Source organism: Tetrao urogallus, assembly GCF_951394365.1.
Source record: "Tetrao urogallus genome assembly, chromosome: 15".
In the NCBI taxonomy this organism is placed as follows: Eukaryota; Metazoa; Chordata; class Aves; order Galliformes; family Phasianidae; genus Tetrao; species Tetrao urogallus.
In genome coordinates this window covers 10,385,316-10,403,256 of record NC_136828.1, presented here as the reverse complement: position 1 = coordinate 10,403,256, position 17,941 = coordinate 10,385,316, and the positions used below count along the sequence as shown (strand labels likewise).

Below are 17,941 nucleotides of genomic sequence, written 5' to 3'. Positions count from 1 at the left end.
GCTTGGTAATTGCACAGGCATGGTAACATTTTGGTTTTTTAAAGTTCCACTGAATTTGAATTCAAGCTTTTAAACTAATTTTTCTTTCCTTCTCTTAACGACATTAGTATGTGTGTTGATGCACTTTTGAGTTTAGTTTTACACTTGTTCTCACCAATCCTTTACAGCAAGCTGCTGATTTCTTAGTAAGAATTATAAACAGCTTTAAAAATCAAACCTGGAAAGCTAAAACCAACTCTGTAAGATAGAAATGTTACAGGTAACCTTAACTTGAGCACAACGACCTCACAGCTTCCAGTTCTCAGCTGCATAATATCCCTCCTCTCGGCATCTGTTCCACATTGACTGGTGCGAGTAGGTGGTAATCTGACTTCCCTCCCTCCCCCAACCAAATGTCATGGGAAACAATGTAGAGTGGGTAATGCCCTTCTGTTTTGCTGTGAACAGGCTTGCAGGATATTCTTTTGAGACCCTCTTGTTACTGATGCTAATTGCCTTGTGTAATTGAAAAGGGAGCTCTTGCTCTCCCGGAGGCGGCGGCGGCGATGGCTGCCTATTACAGGTGCCCAGCAGGGATGTTACCTGCAGTCCACTGATACTCTCTGGATGCTCATTCTCTGCTTCTGCCCTCTTGCTATAGAGGGAAGGAATCAATCTCATTTTCTAATTCCTGAGATTACAGGAATGTAGCAGTTGTTTTGTTTTGTTTTTTTTAATGAAGCATTGAAAGCAAAGATAGAAAGCGTAGAGTTATATATTTTTTAAATCCACGTGTGGTCATTACAGCTTATATGTGATCTTTTTGTAAGGTGAGGAATGTCTTGTACTATCTGTGTGTGCACTCTGTCCACTACTTTAGCATAATTCAGCCCTTCTGAGGATCCCAAGATCAGGAAGATTCAGCAGAAATGCTGATCAAAAAGTGTCTGAGTCCAGGTCACCCCCACCTGGAAGCGTGCACATCTCAAATCTAATTGTAGAGCGTTTTGCTCGACAGGCATTTTAAGGAAACAGTATGTGATTCCTGGTAACTCAAACAAAAGTCGTAAAGCAGATGGATGAGAGCTTGGCTGAGGCATTTAGGATCTAATTGACTCAGGTGGCCAGCTGCCATTGGTAGGTGTCACCCATGTCGTTACTTCCATACTGAGGATCAGGTGGAACCTTAGTCAGTAACATCTTTCCACAAACTTCTGAAGTACCGCATAGCAGAAAGGTTGTCCCTTCTTAAGACTGCTGCAAGAAGACTTCAGCAAAGAAAAGCTTACGTTGGTTTGTTCAGGTGGTTTTGGATACATTTATCTAGAGATTAATTACTTTTGAATAATAGCTGTGATTTGAGGAGTCAGCAGCATAGCACTCGATTTCTGAAGTGGCAATACTTGGTGGTAAGTTAAAGGTCCCAGGGAAGCTGGCAGAACTCTGTTGTCTTAGCAGTTTCTGTTACAGGATATTGGAAGGCACATGAAAATGTACTTTACAGAATAATTAGCTGCTGCTGTGAAATAATTTGTGTGCATCTGTTTGCAGAGCAAAACTGACTGCATCTAACCTACCTAAGGAAGTCAGCATAAGTCTCAGAAATGGAAGGAGAAAAGTGTCACTCCTGTTTTACCTATGGAGAGTAGAAGGAGCGTGCTTCAAAGCTGAGAACTGTGCCAAGAAGTTATTGCTTATTTACTGCATCCTCTGTTTAATCTAAGAAAGCTGCATTGGCATTATCTCTGTGCTGATCATAAAAATGAATTGCTGCGCTCCTTAGACCTGCAGTGACAGTTCACAGGGTTTGGAAGATAGGTGTGTGACCGTGGTATCCCTTGAGAAGCTAGAGGGCTGCCTTGGAAGAATCTTTCCAGCTCTGATAAGAACATCTCTCATTTTCTGACTGGTGAAAAGTTGAATGGAAGGTGAATGCTGGAAGCCCAGGGTGCAGGCAGCAGGCTGATGGTCTCAGCAGCGCTCCTCTCGTGCACAGCCCTCAGGAGTTGAGGGTGTTAGAATTAAAAAGCAGCATTTGCTGATGTTTCTCCTCTGTGTTCATTTAGTAAAATAACAAAACCCTGTCTAAGCAGAAATTAATGCTTTGTGGTAAAGCTCTGGCCATTTGGGTAGCTGCAAATGTGGCACGGTGGCCCTCTTAGTGAAGTTTAGAGAGTCATTTTCATTAACTGTTCTGGCAGCTCTTTCATCTTAGGAGTTGATCTTCACACCAGATAGCACAAAGCACATCTCTGCAAAGGGAAACAGGGCTGTGCCACAAAAAGGAATTTGCTGACCACTGTAATAGCTTCACCTCTACAGGAGTTAACTGCCTCTGGTCACCTTCTGATTCTCTCTTATATTTTTTTGTAGTTCTCTTTTTGTCTCCTCATTTTTATTTGCACAACGTTTTCAGGGTTCCACATTGTCTATGTGAACTTGCAGTATGTTTGAATTTCGTTATAAAGAGCTACTGGAGTCACAATCCAAGACAAACTGCTATTTCCTAGGAGGGTTTTTGACTTCTCAGTCTGTGTTTGCATTCCTCCAGGTGATGATAATGGGAAGAAGGCCAACAATCCCAACCACTGTAACTGCATCATAGACCAAATCTTCACAGGCGGACTACAGTCTGATGTTACCTGTCAGGTCTGCCAGTAAGTGTTTTTATTCCAATTCTGTGCTCTGGTTTGAAGCTGCATGCTCTCTGCTGCAGCAGTGTACTGAATTCTTTCTTGAGTATCAGTAAAGTAACAACAAAATTCCTGCAAGATGAGAACTGTTGAAATACAACAGCTGAATGCAATAAATTGCCAGTTAACTATCATATATTAAGACATACCAACCATAGAAGGCTTCACAGACTTAGGATTATAGATTTCTTACTACTTTTAAAAGGTGGATGATTTCCAAGATTGTGAGAGAAAGACTTCCCAGATCTCTTTAGTTCCAGAAGTCTGCAAGTGTCGCTGCATTAGAAGAAAATTCTGATATGCAACCATATTTTCCTTCAGTTAGAAGCCACAGGTATATTCAGGACAGGTTTCCAAGAGGCTGATGTTAGCTGGTCTCAGGCAGCAGCAAGTGAATGTCTTACAAGAGTAAGAAAAATTGTGTTTGTTCTGCTGTGCACTGAGGCAAGCTGACTTCTCTTTCAAGATGTTTGGTGTCACCGCAGTTCAGAAGTCAGAATTCCTGTTTTATAAACTTTTTTTTGGCTTGTATTCTTCATAATTACTCGCAGTGTCCCATAGATGGACAGTTGTGTTGTGCTTGATTGAATCTGTTTTTATTCTCGATTTCTTGGAGAGATTTGCTGTAGGAGAAAAGTGTGAACTTACGTTCTTAGCTGGTAGAGCTGCAGAATGCTTGTAGTAAAACACTTGGTGTGTTATGACTTCATTGTAACTTGGAAGCAATTTTAATAAAAGAAATTCTCTTTTGAAAATTCACAAGCTTTGCACAAATGAAGACAGAAGGAAAAAAATAAAGGCAGAGTATTGTAGGCTTGGTGAGATCTCCTAGTCATAGTGTACTTTTACAAGAAAAGAGAACAACAACAAAGCATAATGAATGCAATCAGAAAATGCTTCCATGCTAGGGGCTTGGGTCAGTGCAGAATACAATTCTGAGCAGCTTTCTCCATAGTCTAGCTGTTGGCTTGTCTTTAGCTGTCTTCTACAGAAATTTGTTTGAGAATGTACAGTTCTTGATGCGGTTACTCTGTGGCCTCTCAAATTCCAAATTCTACAAGAGATTGTCATTTGAAACTGCAAAGCTTAATTCAGTGCAGTACAGTGTGGCAAAAATATTTGGCCCTCTTTTTTAGTGCCTTTCAGCACCACCTTCCATGTCTTGAGCAGAGCACCAGCCTTCTGAACCAGTAGAGCTGTGTGTAACTGGTGCTGCTGATGATGACTGGTAGAATAAACAAAACATCTTTGAGTAACCCAACTGGATCACAAATAAACATATTTTGCATTGAAATACATTTCCTAGAACACAGAAAAGTAATGAGTTGTGGGAAAACACTCTAGAGCAGCTATATATATATGTATGTGTGTATATATATATATATGTTTTTGTCATCTTTGAGTGCCCTCTAGGGGTGATGTAGATCCCATCGTTCTTAAGAGCAAATATCTGCTTGGAGTGCACTCTCAAGTGAGGGAACCCCTTCATTTTATTTCCTTCAAGTATGTATTAAACTCCTTTCTTTTTCACAGTGGCGTTTCCACAACGATAGACCCGTTCTGGGACATCAGTTTGGATTTGCCAGGCTCCTCCACCCCGTTCTGGCCTCTGAGTCCAGGGAGTGATGGCAGTGTCGTAAATGGGGAAAGCCATGTATCAGGCACCACCACTCTCACAGACTGCTTGCGAAGGTATGAATTGAGACAAATGTAATTTTAGTGGGGTAAAAAGAATTGGGCTCCATTCTCTTCTCCACAGGTGGCAGTGAACAATGGCAGTAAGTGATGCTTTGTCGTGGCATAATCCCCAAACATGTTATACGTATTTCAGGTTATGCACAAGGCAATGTGGAAAAGGAATAGAAGAGAAACAGAGGGCCTAACAGTGAGCAATCAAATCCAGTTGCCATGTGATGCAAAAAGATAATTTTATACTGCCTGCTGCAGGCAGCGTGGCTTTACATGGTTGAAAACAGTCGTGTGTGTCTCCATGTCATCTGAGCTTTGACCCTGGCCCTGGAGGGCTACAGGCACAGAGTGTCCTGCAGAACAGTTTGCAGCTGAGCACAGAAGTCTGTCTTTTTGCTTCAGAATTTCCAAATCATTGTTTTTTTGGTTTTGAAAGCAGAAGGTCTTTGCTGTCCATCTGAAAATTAACTGTCATGTTGAAGGAGGTGAATGAACGTTTAGCTCCTTTCTTAGTTGCTGATGCACTTCAGTGCAATCTGCCCAAGTAGAGCAATGATAAATGTCCAGTTGGGGTATCTGAACTGTAGCACTTAACGTGAATACCTCCAATGATGTGGAATGTGGATGGTGTGTGTTTTGTTTTTTTTAATTCTTTCCCCAAAATGTCACTTAAAGCCATGAAAGGCTTCTGTTGAGGTGCTGGAAGATGTGAGTAACATGAAAAGTGATTTCAGCATGTGTGAAAAAGTCTGATCATATTGTGCATCCTTTTGCTTTTTAATGTATTTTTCAGGTTTACAAGGCCAGAACATCTAGGAAGCAGTGCCAAAATCAAATGTAGTGGTTGCCATAGCTACCAGGAATCTACCAAACAACTCACTATGAAGAAATTACCCATTGTGGCCTGTTTTCATCTCAAAGTAAGTTCACAGGGGGCAGACATTGCTCAGGATGTTTATTCCTCTTTCAGAAGGTGAGATAGAAGACAAGTCCAGGAATTTATCTTTCACTGGCTCTTCTTTTATTATATCAGTTAATATGAAGAACAAACTGCGTGCTCAGCTAGATGTTCTATTAAGATACCATTATATTATCTGTAATGTAGCTTTGCAGTACATCTCTGGGAACCTAACAAGAATCTAGAACTGAAGCAGAAAGGCTAGTGTGATACCTGAACCAGCCTAAAAGCCAGTCTCCACTAAAGCTTATTCATTCTGTGCAGTAACATTTTTATGCTTCTACTCGAAGGATGCCTCAGAGAAAGCTCTGTGCTGAGGGGAGAGCATGCAGAGGTTTGCAGTGAGGAAGGATTCTTTTATCTTCCCAACTAATTCACTGAAGATTACTCTTCAGTATTTCCAATCCAAATTATGTCAGATGGGAGATATGTCATAGTTGGTGCCCTCAGCTTGTTAAGTCCTATGTGATTTATGTCTTAAATAAAAAGAGCATGACTGTGGTGCAAAGTAAGCATCTATCATAGAGGATGACTGTCATTCTGCATCAGCAGGCAAAGGGTCCTTGAAAAGCAATGCTGTGGGCCTCTGTGGGAGCAGCCATCACGTAATTGCATCTTTGATCTGCATGAGCTCTTCAGATGCAGACCTCAGGTCTTGAGCGTCTCCTGGGACAGAATGACGGAGTCCCATCATTGCTGGGCAGCAACTGATGGTCACTGTGCTCAGCTCTTCCAACTGCCTGTCTGGTGATAGTAGTATTGAGTAAGCTACATAAAGGAAAGCAGTATCTTACCTCTGGCCGTGGCAACTAGAAACATTTTGAACAGCAGCCTCTGTGCTGTGTACCAGTGAAAGCTTCTATTGCTCCATTTTCCACCCTTTTTCCATATCCTTCGTGTGGCTAATAAACTTTTGGATGATTTCTAGGCTTTGAACCCTGGTGAAACACATGAGGAGCTCCAACAGTTTTGGAAATAGGCCTTTATCTCATACTTGTCATGGCAAAGTAGATGTAGGGTTTTGCTGTAGTAAGCGATGTCTTTTCAGGTTCATTTTCCAGCAGTCTCTAAGCTAGTTCTGTGCATTTATACTGTAAAACCTAATATTCTGTGTAACTATGGTGTCATTGTAGCTCTGAGCAACTCATAAATTGTATTCAGGAAATGATTGTAGCTTGGAACTGCTGAATGTCATAACGACTCCATATCCAGCGTAGCAGCAATTTAAAATTGATTTTCAAATTTCGGCTCATTCATACAGAAGCTTGTGAATGAAAACATGGGATGCCACAGGAAGGTCTGCATTCATGAGAAGGGCTTGATTCTGCTTTCCATAGAGAAGGGGTAGCGCAGGAGGGAAGAATTCCCACTTGTGTAACTTACTGGTCTTTTAAAACTGTTTGGGACAATCATGCCTTCAGGTGGTCATCCTCACACATACCAGTGTTCCCTCAGTTACATCTTCCATAGTAACCAAGGCAGTTCTCAATGTGATAAGCCAGATTAGTACCCCGAGTGGAATAGTCACACTGTTCCTTTGTTTTTCTGCTCTTCCTGCAGGCAGTTCCTGCATGGCTGCCTTGAGGTTTTAAGAGATTTTAGCTGGCTGCTTGGCTTTTGGTTTTGTTTATTTTGGTTTGTTTGCTGTTGAGAAAGAGTTTGGGGGTTTGGGGTTTTTCTTTTTTTCGATTCTTTTTTTTTTCCTTGGTGCAAAGTGATGGGCAGGAGGTGTAGGTGATTCTGCCCATTGGACGAGGTAGTATCACTATGCTGAACCCCCTTCAGTCTTATGCAGAATGACTGGAGATGTTTTTGAAAATAAATTATTCTTTCTGAGTGATTGTGTTTGCGTCCAAAATGCAAATTTCATTTCATGTTTTGAAGCAAAATTGAAACACAAAAGATAAGAATTCTGGAAGTCTTCCCTTTTCACGTCTGGATCTGTTGCTAGGGAATTGTTATGGCACCATGATTGGAAAATAATTAACTAGAAGTGTAAATAGAGCAGAATTTCTGAGAAATGGATAGGGAAGCTGCCTTTAAATAGAAACTCATTCATGTCTTTCTGTTATTTGTTCCCATTTCTATTTAATGTTCAATCGACAAGATGAAGAAAGGGCGGTGGGTACTGAGGCTGCTTTTGGCTGAGGGACAGGGCTCTTTTATGACCATGTTCCATTTTTGCCATAATTTGAATTGATATTCCTGTGCAGGCTTGACTTGTGTTATTTGAGATGATTGGATGGGTGGATTGAACGTGTGAATCTGATAGCAAGCTTTTACTGTCACCAGTTTTGTATGCTGATGTAGGCAGCAGCTGCAGTGCATTTGAGTAGCGCACAGTAGAACTGAACGCTGCTCTGCATAAAGGCTGTGTTTGCTGCCTTTTCGGTGTATTTTTGAACACCAGTTGGAAATGAATTTGTGTGGATACACACTAAGATAAACAATCAAATACTGTTTTATTTTCCTTCCACAAATAGTGACTTGTTTTTCTAGTAGAACATGTTTTAGCATTTACCTGGGGGATCCCTGTCCAGAAAAAATCTGGGGTGTCCCGAGCTGCTGACTGTGATCTGCTTTTGTGTACCTAAGCTAAGGACATTTGTAATAGAGAGGCTTTGTCTATCTCAAATGAAAAAAAAATCTTCCACTTTGTCCCCAGCGGTTTGAACACTCAGCCAAACTGAGGCGAAAGATCACTACGTATGTCTCATTTCCACTGGAGCTGGACATGACACCATTCATGGCTTCCAGGTAGGTACCAAGTTCTAAATCCCCCAGAGATCTGCATGGAACCTGACCAGTTCCATTCACATGCATCATGAACATCCCTGAATCAAGCCTATAGAGCAGTATGTATAATGGTACTTCTGGAAATGTGTGTCTTTCCTTAGCTAATTTTAGATGAACTATTTTGTGTGTCAGAAAGGACTTCATACTTCAAATTTTTTTGGTTAAATTAACACGTTATGTTTTCTCTTGCATATTAATCTCGTAGATTCAGATTCATTGTTGCTTCAGACTTTTAAGTTCTGTTCTCTGGTCCCCATGACCTGAGAGCCCACCTAGCAGTCATCCCATGTCCCAGTTGGTGCTCTGCAGTCTAGATGTAACCCAGTGCCCAGCTGGACATCTCTGAGGCTATAAAAATCTTTCCTCTCTATTACTGTGCACATGCAAGCCTGGTTTGTTGGTTAGTTTGTACCTTCACTTTTTTTTTTTAAGAAGGCTTCAAGAAAAGCACATGGGTCAGGTTGAAACAGGTGTTTCTAATGAGTATTTAAACAAACAGGAAGGCTTCTCCCACCTCCCAAGTGGACATAATGTTTATATTGAACAAAAGTGTAAAGTTTTTCCTTCCATAAGGAAGAAATTTAATCAGCTCAACTAACGAGTATTTATCAAATATACAAGAATACGTTTAGATTTTATTTGTATCTGAAGCAATGCAGAAAGCCCCAAAACATGACATCTCTGAATACAATATCTATTTTATACTGAAATGTTCATAGTAATTTCAGACTTTTTCCCTGAAGAAAAATAGATCCTTCTTCTAGGAGAGAAAGGAGAGCCCTGAAGCTCTGTTAAATACTGTTATATTAAGAATATATGGTTTGTTCCAGTACATTCTGGAGATTTGGAGGCTTTTCTGTTCCTCTGTGGTGAATTCTCTATGGATAGAACAGGCCCTGCTGATGAAAGTTATCAAGCATAGTGGAATATAGAGGGGATAATCAGGAGGCATAGCTCAGCAATCTGAATTTCATCACCTACGAAATCAACAGCATAATCCTATTGCTGCTGTCAAAACACAGAATGGATTTACAAGAGCCAGGATGATTGACCCATCAGAGGATAAGGGATTGATGTAATTAGATATTTTAGCAGGTGTAAAATACAAATTGTTTCTTAACCTTTTTTAAAGCTTTTTGGATAGGACATTTGACGTAAACAGATCTGTATTTGCAGCACCAAAGCCTTGACTGGCAGGAGAAATGGTGCTGCCTATGTAACGTTGCTGCAAGAACAAATAAAGCATCTTCAGCATCCTAATCAGCAGCCCTTCTCTGCTGCTAAGCAGCACTGTGCTTTCGATTTAGGACCTGGATTGAGCAAACAGGCTGTGTCATGTAAAACCTATTTCCTGGGTTTGGGAAGCCACTGCTTTAAGTGACTGAATTTTTGTGTGTGTGTTGCAGTAAAGAGAGCAGAATGAACGGGCAGTACCAGCAGCCGACGGATAGTCTAAACAATGATAATAAGTAAGTGGTACATTCCATGACTCCTACTGTGAAGGGTGTAGTTGGCTCCTAGGAGGAGATACGCAGCCTGCTGCATGTCCTGCAGCACAGAGCGCATTACGCGTTTGACAGCACAGTAAGTCTGAAGGGTTGCAAAATAAAGCTTGGTTTGCCGTGATTGCATTCCCTTTTCGTGGGTTTGTGGCAGCTGATTTACTGATCTGAAGATGGAAACGCCAGTAACTGGTTTGTGGACAAAATTAGCAGTTATGGTTCCGATGCCCAAAGGGCCGTGTGTTGCCTTGAGATGTTCCTGTTTCTGTTGCACTAACAAAAACAATTCTCAGAGGGCTGAAAGTAAGCTCTGATGACTTCAGTAATCAGGCTGGATTCTAGTCAGAGTAACAAAGTGGCTGGGACAGGACTTGCTAAAGAATTTGAGGAGAGTAATTGAAACCAATTGACTTAGCTACATGGAAAAGGAGACTCTGAGACTAACTTGTTTAAAATAAGGTTGCAGATTCAGTTGCTGCAGTCACGTGCTGATGTTGTGTACTTAAATTCCTCAGTGAATTCCTCAGATTTCATTTAGCACTGAAAGTTTCATTGAGAAACTGGAATCATGTGATAGATTTTAACAAAAACCGACAGTTATCTGGGTCTGTCACAGTTGTCACAGAAGCAGACACCAATCACTTGTGCTCCGAGTGGCCCTAAAGGAATTGACTCATCAGATACATGAAAGAAAACAGAATTGATCACTACTGAGGTCTGCACATGACGTAGGTTGAAGAAGTTGTTAATGAAGAAGATGATGAGGTGATGAGGTAGCAGAGGTGTCTGAGTTGCTGAGCGTGCTGCGTACCTGTGAAATGCTGTTGCAATCCTAGAATCCTCCATGCAGGGGAGATGAAGGACTCCTCTGACAAAAGGATGACACAGGGACATCTGTGGCTCTGTGGGCACTCAGCTGGAGTAGGAGCCGTGCTGCAGCACTGCTGTCAAAAGAGCTCTGTAGATTTTGAAGATAAGTAGGACAGTATCAAGGGAGATTAGCGAGCTTATTTTACCATTGTGCAGCTGTGTTTGTTTGTAGGTTGGAGGGATAGCATTGTAAGGAAGAGGTAAAGATTGGAGAATGTTCCAGAAAGAGCCACAAGTATATTTGTGACAGGGAGCAAAATCTTACAGCAAAGAAGTTAAAGGCAGCCTGATCAGTGTGTCAGTACCTTGCTTTGAGACATGTCTGCTGGTTTTCAGGCTAGCAAACAAATGCACAGGAGCATCAAGAAGGTGGAAGTAGAGGCTGAATGTAACATAATATCTGGTAGACTTTCCAAAGTAAGGATAATTGATCAGTGTAGCAATTTATCACTGGAAATATCTGAAGATTGGCTAAACTGAAGACTGCCTCCTCTCGTACCCCTCCAGTGTTTTTTCTGGCTCACTGGAGTTAAGTAGTTCACCAGAAGAAAGCAGGTGACTGAATAGTGGTCCTCTGAGGGGATGCATCAACTTTCATGTATTTTAGAAGAAAACTTTCAGTAGCTTGTATTGGTGAAGCTGCTGACTGTCATCAGAAGGGAATGCTGCAGTGGAGCAGGAAGAAAAATGTTCCCTTTCCCTGGGCAGAGATAGCCTCTTCCCAGTCAGCATTAAGAGCTGCTGTTTCATTGATGGATCTGATGATATTTCTGTATGTATTTATGAATGTAAGCTTTTACCTCTTCAAAATGTCAGTTATTTTTGTCTCTTTGATCCTTGTATTGACTGACTCTTTCCTGTTCCAGGTATTCCTTGTTTGCAGTAGTTAATCACCAGGGAACCTTGGAGAGTGGGCACTATACCAGCTTCATCAGGCAGCACAAGGACCAGTGGTTCAAGTGTGATGATGCCATTATCACCAAGGCTAGCATTAAGGATGTACTAGACAGTGAAGGGTAAGTGAACTGAGTGCAGTTTGTGGTGCCACAGTGTAAGAAGGACATAAAACTGTCAGAGAGGCCAAAGGAATTGGCCTTGATCCTTGTGAGTCCCTTCCAACTCAGGATATTCTGTGATCTGGTGATCTGAGGGAATCACTGGGGATTGGGATATATTTCAGGAATAAGGTTAACTGAAAAAGTGAAGTCTTCATTCTGGCATTTTCAACCATGGGCTTGTTACAGGAGAGATAAGCTTGTTTGGGTTTTGTTTTAATTATTCATGACATTTATGTTAATTCCTGCAGACACAGATGTTCAGCTTGCAATTTTTTAGACAGATTTTCCTGTTTTCCTTTTCTGGACTCCAACTGGGAAGTAAAAAAAAAAGTCTCCTGTGATATCTGAATTTTGCTTTAGTCAAATCATGTAATGTTAACTTACGCTCTGAGGTCAGCAGAAGAAATAAGTTTCTCTTTATTGAATAACGAGATGGGCTACATCTCTGGAAGGAGCTGCCACAGGCAGTGAGAAGATCTGCAACACAGCCACTGCACATCTGGCTCATTATGAGCTGGTTTGGTCTCTGATCTGTTTCCCCTGTTCAGATGAGGGCTGACACCGAGCAGACCTCCACTGTGCAGAGGGAGCTCCATAGGAGTGGACCCAGAACAGTACGAATTGGAAAGCCCACAGATTGCTTTGTAGCATTTCAGGCAAGTTGTGCAGTGAGCCCATCAGTGTCTGGTGTGCAAAGAGAGCACAGAGATCAGTGTGCTACCTGTTGGCGTACCTGCCTGAGGGCTGGATTCTGCCGTGTAGCAGTACATGTACAGTAATTAAGGACAGGAAGAGTTCTGTCCTGCTAAAACACCAGATTTGAGGACAGATTGAGATACACATGAGTCATGTTTGGTTGGGACACGTGAGTTTTCACCCACATGCCTGGTTCTTTCTGTTTGTCAGATAAATGGCAAACAGTTTGTGATATTCTAATGTCTGGTGCTCTGGTTATGGGAGTCTAAAAGAACAGTTGCATCTTAAAGCACCGCAGTTACGTGCTGTGCCGTGATGTGTTGGGTGGATGAGCTTCAACACTGTCCCATCTTCCAGAGTTCTAAAGTTAAGGTTCAAACAGCACGAGGGTTTGACTGATGGACAACTGTTCCCTTTCCTGAGTCACTGGTGGAATCGTTTCGGCTGCCTTCTGCTGTGGGGAGCTGGGAGTATTGCTTCAATTTGAAAAGAATAACAGCATTAATAGCTCTCATTTTTTACAGCTGCATCCGTGGAAATACTGATCTGCTACGATGTGCTGCACAAAGCTGAACCTGTACCTCTGCTTTCTTGCAGATATTTGCTGTTCTATCACAAACAGTTCCTGGAGTATGAATAGCCTTATCCAGCAGCTTGTCAGATATAAACAAGGAAGAAAATAAGCAAGCCTTCTGAATCGACACACAAACCTACCTGAAATAAAAAGACCCATTAAAAAACAACTAGCACTGAGCTGTAACAGGACCTACTTGACACTGGCTCCAAGCCTGGCGGAGTGAGAAATGAACAATGTCCACCGTGTATGCGGTCCCGCAAGGACAGCAAGGGGGAAAAAGGAGGCTGCAGTCAGTCACTTATCAGAGGAAAAATACAATGAAAGGAATGCTCTGGGTGGGGGAAATGGGAGCAGAGGAGTCCGGGCACTGGTACATCTCCTATGTTCCTCCAAAACGTGTGTGGGAAGGCGAGGGGGTGTACTCTCATCTCCATAAAGCATCTTCTCCATTGGTGCTTCAGCTCCAACGACCAATCATATAACAGTTAAAAATTTAAAAAAAAAAAGAAAAAAAAAAATCCAAGCCCATTTTTTATGCATATGGATCTGAAAGCAGTAGAGTGGAGGAGGAGGGAATGACACAACTAAAGGACTTTGCAAGTATCTTTTTATTTGTGAATTTTAGTTATTAAATAAATACAGTATGAAACTATTAGGCTCTTTTTTTTCCACCAACAAAAGAAATCCTGAATTGTGGAACTGAAGCTACAATACAGACAGGTTTCCAAGCATGCCTGCTTGCACAGGTAATGTTCAATGCCATCGGACTGCTCATCCAAAGCATCAGCACAGATTCGTTTCTGTTTGAGCCCTTTGTTTTGTTTTCTATAAATAGCTATTTTCTTAATTTTTTTCCTTTTATTCCCTTTTTTTTTTTTTTTTTTTCCACAAGAATGAAATTCATAAATGCAACCATCAGTAAAAATGACTGAATCGCTGTGTTTATACTGTAAGAGTGGTCTGGGTTCTTTTTTTTTTCTCAATGTTGTGGATGCTTGAATTTCTCAAAATCACTTGTTCTGTTATTGCTGCTTTTGGTTGATGCGTTTTTGGTTTGGTTTTGGTTTTTTTTTTTCCCTGTTGCTTTCCAAAGGCGTGTATCTGTGTGATACTTGAAAGAAGCTCGGTATTGACAAATGTACCATCTGTTGGAAATGGTTGCTGCTGGGGGCAGCAGTGAGCGATAGATCTGCTGCTATTGAGCACTTCTGCAGTGCACTGGGTTTTTAAGTAAACAACACGTTTTCCTGGTATGTGCTAGGCTGGTATTGGTTCCTTGTACCCTCCCACATGTATTAACTCCTCGCGTGCTCTTCTCTTTGCAGCCTCCCTGTCTGTGCCCTTAGCTCATAGCAGCTGGTGCACCAGCTTGCTTTTGCTTTGTCACAAGCGCAGTTTTGTTCCCTTTTCTCTCCCATTTAAAGCAGCTCAGTGGCCCGTCTGGATAGCAGCAGTGGCTGCTGGTGTGCTGTGTCTTGCTCCCAGGAGGCCGGGCTGCGGATTGAATTGCAGCCCATGAGAGAAACCATTCAGAACACAGAGCTAAAAAGAGCAAAAATAGCATTGCTCTTTCTTCCTTACGGAGCCTGGAGAGAGCTGTATTGAGGGTTAGGCATCGCGTCCTTCGGTGTAAGGGCCCTACTGAAACGAGCCTGAGCCCTGTGCGTGTATCCGAGCAGCCAATGCTGGACTTAAATGCAGCAGTTACAAACGTGGATGTGTTTCATCTTTTAGATCTGGTGCTCCAGAAATGGCTGTGGGGGTCTGACCTGCGTGAGGGGTGCGAGGCGGGCAGCAGAGCAGCAGGCATCGGAGGAGAATCAGTGAAGCCCACTTTGTTTTTTTCGATGAGCATCTGCCCAGAGAGAAGCCACACAAAAGGATGCTGCAACTGAACTGAACTGCACGCAGACCAGAGAGCACGAGGTGCTTCGGTACAGCGCGAGATTGCTGCGACAGCTTGCAGGAGGGAAGGGAGAAGCAGCCGCTGATTGAAGCTCCCTGAATAGCAGCACAGCGAGCAGCCCGTGTGGGAGCACTGATCGCTACGGCAGCGATGGCGTGTGCTGGTTTCGTAACCCGTCTCCCCTATCGGCGTGCTGGAAATAACGCCGGGTTGTAATAAGATGTAACCCGGGTGCTCTTGTCACCGATGAAAAATGGCTGGAGAAATGCAGATGAATGGTGCAACCCGTAGGACGGGGGGGGGCCTCCCTCCCTCCCTGAGCTGGGCACAGCACCGTGCAGATGCTCGGCGACGTTTTCTGCTGCCTTTTAATAATGCAGCAAGCTTGCAGAGGGAGCCGAGGAGCAGCCCTTCATTATTCCCATGGCTGCAGCCGCATCCCCGCCTGCTCCCGCTGCCGGAGGAGCAGTGCCACCGCGCGGCTGAGCCCCAATGCTGCTTTCTGTGCTGTGCTGGGGCTCTCCATCCACCCTTTAGAAACAGACTGCGTAGGGATAAGGCCAGCTAAATCAGCCTCATTTTTCACCCCCACCCCCCCAACCTCTCTCAGCTGTTTGGAGCTCTGCAGGTGGCTTTCAGTGGGAGATGGGGAGTGAAGGAAGTTTCAGGACTCTGTTTTGGTTTCAGGAGCACAACTCCTCTGTATGAGATGCTGTTCTCTCTCCCCAAGTCCCTCTTTGGGTTGTACCCTTCTGCTTCCAGCAGTAAATCAGCACAGGTTGTTGGGGAAGCAGAGAGCATTTTCCTCCTCGATAAAAATGGAAGAATGGCTGCTGCTGTACAAGCAGCACAACCCCTCCTTATGGTTCTCCCATACACAGCCTTTGCCTCAAACACTGAGGAGCAGCCACAGGGCTCATTCACTACAGAATGGGGAGGCTTCTCTGCAGAGCTCTGAACATCACCTTTAGGAGCACACTGGCCATGCAGCACGGTGCTGCTGGGCTGATCCCGTGTTGCCCCCCAAGTGCTGCCCACTGCTGCAGCCATCGGCCCTGCTGGGGCATTGGGGCTGAATGCTTTGTGCTGAGGTGATGAGGTTTTGTGTCAGCACAGAAAGCTCGCTGTGTTACAGAGAAGCAGCAGAAGAGATGACTGAAAGGTGAGGTTGCTGCTAATGCTGACGTATCTCCTGCTCACACACAGCGATGGCTCCGTGCAGCACAAAGCAGCTGGAACATGGCTGTCAGTGGGATCTCGTTGCTAGAGGGGCAGCTTTCCGTGCTGCTGGTACCTAATGAAAACTGGAGCAAAAGCAGCATTGCGAGGAGCTGCTTCAACCCCCATGGGATGCTCTGGCTCAGAGTCAGTGCCTGTAATTTCCACGTGCTGCCAAGGTTTGACTGCTGGCCCCACTTACAGTGCCTTGCTGATACAGGAATGCTGCCAGTGTGGTGGAAATCCATTGGTTTCTCCCAGTTCTCCAGCATCCAACTGCTCTATCTAGGAGCCTGCATATATTCTTACTGCGGATTTGACCAATTTGCTCCCTGTTACCTTTGCTGATAACTCTATTTATATTTCCAGGTGGGGAGGCCACGTCTGATGGTGAGGAATGTTCCCCTCCTGCTTATCAGGGTTGGAAGGAAGGAGCTGGCTGTGGGTGTGTGCGTTCCCTGCTTCCTGGGGCACAGATTTTGGCTCAGGGGCTGCTGCCTTCATCCATCGAGCTGGGGCTGGAGGAGGGTTGGGAAAGGAGGCTGGGAGCCGAGCACCAGCTGAGGATCAAAGGAGGGGAAGCTGAAGTGGTGCAGAATCTGAGCAGTGCCCAATGGGGGGAGTGAGGAGCTCACCACGAGTGGGGATGAGGAGCTTTGGGTCAATGGAAAGGATGTGAGGGGCTGATGGAAGCAGAGCAAGAGCTGAGGCTGAGTGCTACCACAGGCAGAAGTGCTGTGCAAGGTTGGAAGGGAGCTGGGGGCTGAGGAAGGCTTTAGTTTGAACAGAAAAGGCTGAAGGATTTGGTGGGGGGGAACCAAGGAAGAACTGAGGATGGATAAGAGTAGAGGCAGAGCTGAGGCTGAGCGAGAGCAGAGGCTACAGGTGTTGGTGGGAGGCTGAGGTGGGTTTGGAGCTGTGGAAGTACCACGTCTATCAGGGTGGGAGGACCAGGCTGTAAATGCAGCACCACACAGATCTCATCCCACCCCCAAAAAGGAGGAGGCCGAGAATTGCCACGTTGGTTGCCAGAGATGGACTCAAGCTTTGCCCTGCTTACCAGCCATGAGGCAAAGAGAGGCTGTCAGTGCACCTTCAGCCTCCCATTGCTCATTCCACTTATCATGGGTTCCTCGTGGCCCTGGTGCTCGTGTGCTCTGTGGGTGCATCGCCGCAGCAGCTGTGCTGTGCTGTGCTCACCCTGGTGCTGCCTGCCTGCCTTAGTGCTGAGACATGAAAGAAATGCATAGCAGGGCACAGGACTGTATCTGCTCATGGTTTCTCCAGCTGTTTATTTTCCCATCACCAATTCGTGCATCTGATGACACTCCCATGTATTCTTTCAAGTCTCAAGCTCTGGTCTAAGAAACTCAAGGCCTTGAATCTCCTCTTGAGAGTCATTCCTCACCAAGCAAAAGCCCCACACCCCCCTTTAGTGAGAACTTAGTTACACGCACTGAACCCGCAGTTTTCCATAGCAGCTTTCGAGCATCACCGTTCCCAGCTCTGTCAGGCAGCCCCACCAGCAGCAGACCAAAACTCAGAGCACTTCAGAAACTTCTCAGCCTGGGATGGCTTTTCATATCAGAACCCCATTCCAGCAGTGATGCCGGTGCCCGGCACAGCTCCTCTGTTCTTGTGTGTGAACAAAAGCTCAGTTAAAGGTGGAAGATGAGAGTGTGGCAGTGGCAACAGCTGCGCATCGATTCCTTTGGCGGAGGCAAAGTGGTGCTGATGGAGGAGCTGGGATGAGCAGCCCCTGACCGGGATGCACAGAGGTGCCCACAGAGGTCGGGCAGAAGGATGGAGTCACTGCTAACTGGGAATTCGGGTGAGTGGAAGAGAACAGTCTGTAGCCTACAGCCCTCGTGCAGAGGCTGTGCTTTGTCCGCCCATCCTGGTGGAAATGGGTGCTGGAGGCAGAGGGTGAAGCAGCTGTGGTCCATCAGCACGGGGAGCAGCCCTCCTTTCCGGCCCCGTTCAGGAACGCTCCCCGCAG

General features: G+C 44.4%; 1 protein-coding gene across 2 annotated transcripts in view; it reads left to right on the top strand.

The window, feature by feature from the left end:
- The window catches only part of USP22 (ubiquitin specific peptidase 22), a gene marked incomplete at both ends in the record, with an annotated part of 86,829 nt that extends 73,948 nt beyond the window's left edge, over positions 1–12,881 (top strand). For both annotated transcript variants that reach the window (XM_079542857.1, XM_079542858.1), the window contains 7 exons: positions 2,531–2,636; positions 4,206–4,364; positions 5,155–5,281; positions 7,985–8,076; positions 9,522–9,584; positions 11,354–11,503; positions 12,839–12,881. In XM_079542857.1, coding sequence (XP_079398983.1) covers positions 2,531–2,636; positions 4,206–4,364; positions 5,155–5,281; positions 7,985–8,076; positions 9,522–9,584; positions 11,354–11,503; positions 12,839–12,881 — 740 coding nt within the window. The remainder of the gene's footprint in view (positions 1–2,530; positions 2,637–4,205; positions 4,365–5,154; positions 5,282–7,984; positions 8,077–9,521; positions 9,585–11,353; positions 11,504–12,838) is intronic.
- Between the last annotated feature and the right edge of the window lie 5,060 nt (positions 12,882–17,941).